The sequence below is a fragment of the Toxorhynchites rutilus genome, chromosome 1 (assembly GCF_029784135.1).
Source record: "Toxorhynchites rutilus septentrionalis strain SRP chromosome 1, ASM2978413v1, whole genome shotgun sequence".
In the NCBI taxonomy this organism is placed as follows: domain Eukaryota; kingdom Metazoa; phylum Arthropoda; class Insecta; order Diptera; family Culicidae; genus Toxorhynchites; species Toxorhynchites rutilus.
In genome coordinates this window covers 197,135,048-197,138,669 of record NC_073744.1, presented here as the reverse complement: position 1 = coordinate 197,138,669, position 3,622 = coordinate 197,135,048, and the positions used below count along the sequence as shown (strand labels likewise).

Below are 3,622 nucleotides of genomic sequence, written 5' to 3'. Positions count from 1 at the left end.
ATCGAGTTAGAATTACCCGAACGGATTGCAATTTTGCATTCTGTAATCCGTTCGACGACTCAAGTTCAATCGAGCTATGCATCCTAGCCACACTCTACCGTATCAAACATGTGTTCTATGTAACAGAGTAATAAAATCTTGCATGAACAACATATATATTAATGTTCTGCAGTTCTGTAGTTCCGTGAAAAGCATTAAATACATTTGCAAGTCCGTGAATGAGGGCAGTAAGGTGGCTGTATTTCAATTATCTAAATGGCAGCATAACGTTTACCGGGTCAGTTAGTAATAATGATACTAAAATTTTGTTGATAATATTAAGATTACGCGCTAAACATATTTTATTCATAAATAAAATAAAATCTCCTTCATGTCCAAACCTACATTGCTAAGTGCGCAACACTTCCCCCAGCCGCATTCTAATCTGGCCCTACAGTTGCATTCGCGTAACTTTCATTCACACGACTTCCACCCACGACACTTCTCCACGCACCTCTTTCAACAGATTCTCTTCTGTTGCTCACACTATTTCCCCCGAAAACTTCTCTACATAGAATAGCTGCGTCATCAACAAATTAAATTTTCCCATATCGGAATATGCTGCAGAATTCGCCAGTTATTAATTGTTATTAATTCTTCGCTGCACAGCAGGTTAATCTCTTTAGTTTGCGAAAATGAAATGAAATAAAATGACGTTGTACTGGAAAAATACATACTAAGACACCCGACATCATCAGCACGAGGGAAAAAATCATCAACGACGGTAGCAACGTATAACTATTGCATTCAGAATCTACAAAAACATCACTAATGAGCAAGCGGGTCTGTCGCAGACGAAAGACCAAAATACTCTCACATGGGAATGTATTCGTGTACAGTACACGACAGTAACAATATATGTCGCATAACATTTCGACAGTTATGAGATTACTGTCGTGATGCAGTACATTTGGTACCCCTGGGTTTGACACACCTACCCCCTCTCTAAGGGAAAGGGGGCTGCCATACAAATGAAACACAAACTTCTGCATAGCTCGAGAAGGAATCAAGCAAACGGAGCTAAGTTTTGGGCAGGACGAAGTTTGCCGGGTCAGCTAGTGAAGAATAAATATTTTTAAAAAAGTATATCAGATACAATAAATCAAAAGCGAAGAGTATTGGATTTCGGCTGCTTCGGAGACACCCAAACTCATGTGAGTAATTGGTTATGGCCACTGGCTTTACATCCATACAATTAACTATTTTACAACATACCGATTGCTCACAAATATTCTAGTAGTGAATAGTAGTTATCATGATTCATACAACATTAAGCATTACTGGAACGCGTACATTTAGAACATCTTTTGAAATTTCAACTTATCCTCAACATCCTTAATTCGTATCAGTTCCTGGAGAGCTTTCAACTCCTTAGCCACAGACGGCGCTAACGCCGGATCTAGTTCTGCTGCTCGCTGAAAATCTTCCTTCGCTTTATCTGGATTCCACGCTCCGATGTGTGCTTTCGCCCTTCGAAAGAGCGCCTTCACATTGTCTTTATCGTATTTGTCCAGCACCTCGCTGCAGTGTTGTATCACTGCATAGTAATCCTTATCGAGTAATTTGCATTGAGAGTAGTTGAGTAGGAGGGGAATCTTTAGTTCAGCTAATTCCAGCCATTCCGTGTCGTTTGGTTTTTCCCTGTGTAAAATATTACGTTATAATCAATCAAACATTCTTTTGAAACACGGTGTAAACTTCACTTTAACATCAGCTGTTCCACAAGCCCTGCCGCAAAGGAGTAGGCCTCCGTTGCACCAGAAAAATCCTTCCTGGCATAACAATCATTCCCCTTTTCCCTCAGTTTCTTAATCTGCTCCACCTTCTCCTCGTCATTCAACTGCCACGATTCCTTCTCGTACTCCTCAGGACTCTCAATTGAAACTATCTCCAGCACAAATTCCAAATCTTGCGGACTGTTGAATAACTCATCCAAGTCCTTGTATCCGATGCCCTCGTTCTGAATTGTCATCCCGCAGCAGTGCTTGCGCTGATCCGAGGGCTTCTGCGCGTCCCGTATCGTCTTCGATACGAACGGATACTGCTGCACCAGCGATTTGTCCACCCGAAACTTGGCCACCTCGTGGAGGGCCATCTTCTGAACGCACACTTCCCACACTTCAAACTTAAACTTCTTACCCAGCACCAGCTCCATGGGTTTCTTTTGCTTCCGGCTGTCGTCAATCACCGTTCCGTCCAGCTTACGCGTCTGATAGTGAAAGCTGATTTTGGCCCCGTCCCGGAACGGTACCACTTTGCTGCCCGCGTGAAGGGTTTCCTTAACAATTTTCGCCTCATCCATCGTTGGATCCATACTTTCGTACGCTGCACTAGAGGGATGACTAACTAGGTCACACTGATGACCTTAGAAAGAATGGACAAACACCTGAATACAAATGCGATGCACAGCGCTGGATCTGGACAGGTGCGATACGCAGAGGAGAAAAAAAAATGTTTTCGGTAGAGTTTTGACAGTGGTTTGTTTACCACCCACTTTGCCTCCTCCCTGTTGCGAGAGTGGAGCACAACAATACCTACTGGCGAATGAATGAACACAACGCAGTGGGTTCGATGTAAGCAAAAATTCGATGTTAATATTTTTCAGTTTGGTATTTTGACGTAGAACTACGTCGTTCATTAAGGGTGCCAAATCAGAAAACAGGTCACGTTTTTATGAAATGAACAAGTTATGGTTAATAACTATTTTTGCCGCGAACGGATTTTGACGATTTACATACCAAACGAATCGGAAATTCCCTAAAATACATTAAGATACTAAGATACATTACAATCTCCTTTTGTGTAAATGGTTAAAATTCATGAATACTATAGGCGTTTCCATTTTCCCACACATTTTGACGTAGGATTACGTCTTTCGGGAACATATTGGGGTACCAATTGAAAAACGAATTTCGATCGCATCGTGAAAAATGTCCAATTTCAAACGCTTATTGCTCAGTCATTTCATGATGGATTGATGAGATTTTTACATCAAAACATTGTGGCACTCTATAACAATTTTTCACCTTGAATAAAATAATTTATATCATGTAATTAACTATCGAACAATTGAAAAATCTCAACCCCTATCCAAACGGTACTGAATGGTCGAAATTGACGTCATTTCTGCTTCGCTTCTTTCGTTCCCCGATAAGTCAAATATTTGCATGGCGAGCGAGTGGGGGGCGCCTATTTCTCACATACCAACTGATATAAAAGGACGGTAGCATTTTTGGATTTCTCATTCTCGTTCAACGCTCAGATCGGCAAACATCTGAGCTTCTAGTGTGCAGTGCTCTACAAATCAACCATAACCATACGGTGCGGCAAAGGAGAGGAAGCCATCGGCAACCAACGATGGATGCGGTGCGGCAAAGGAAGCAAAGGAGAGGAAGCAGCGAAGTGCATCGAATTAAATCTAGTGTGCATTGCTGGTGCGCTCCTCTTCACATCAACAATTGGATGCGGCAAAGGAGGCAGAGGAGCGAAGTGCATTGCATCGCATCGTATCACACTCGCTATCCGTCGTTTAGCTCGTCGTGGTGGTGCCAATTAAACCCTCGCAAATCGACGCACAGAAGCC

At 42.3% G+C, this 3,622-nt stretch overlaps 1 protein-coding gene across 1 annotated transcript; it reads right to left on the bottom strand.

The window, feature by feature from the left end:
• Positions 1 to 1,185: 1,185 nt before the first annotated feature.
• Positions 1,186 to 2,526, bottom strand: LOC129778263 (AH receptor-interacting protein). The gene is made up of 2 exons (XM_055785060.1): positions 1,743 to 2,526; positions 1,186 to 1,680 (listed from the first exon to the last, which is right to left on the bottom strand). The coding sequence occupies exons 1-2, from the start codon at positions 2,351 to 2,353 to the stop codon at positions 1,335 to 1,337; spliced, it is 957 nt and encodes a 318-aa protein (XP_055641035.1). The 5' UTR covers positions 2,354 to 2,526; the 3' UTR covers positions 1,186 to 1,334.
• Positions 2,527 to 3,622: the final 1,096 nt, after the last annotated feature.

Bases quoted from the DNA above. Each gene is read 5' to 3' on its own strand.
- LOC129778263 (XM_055785060.1), bottom strand. From the start codon at position 2,353: ATGGATCCAACGATGGATGAGGCGAAAATTGTTAAGGAAACCCTTCAC. The intron at 1,681-1,742 runs GTGAAGTTTACA...TATTTTACACAG, and splicing joins GTGGAACAGCTGATGTTAAA to GGAAAAACCAAACGACACGG.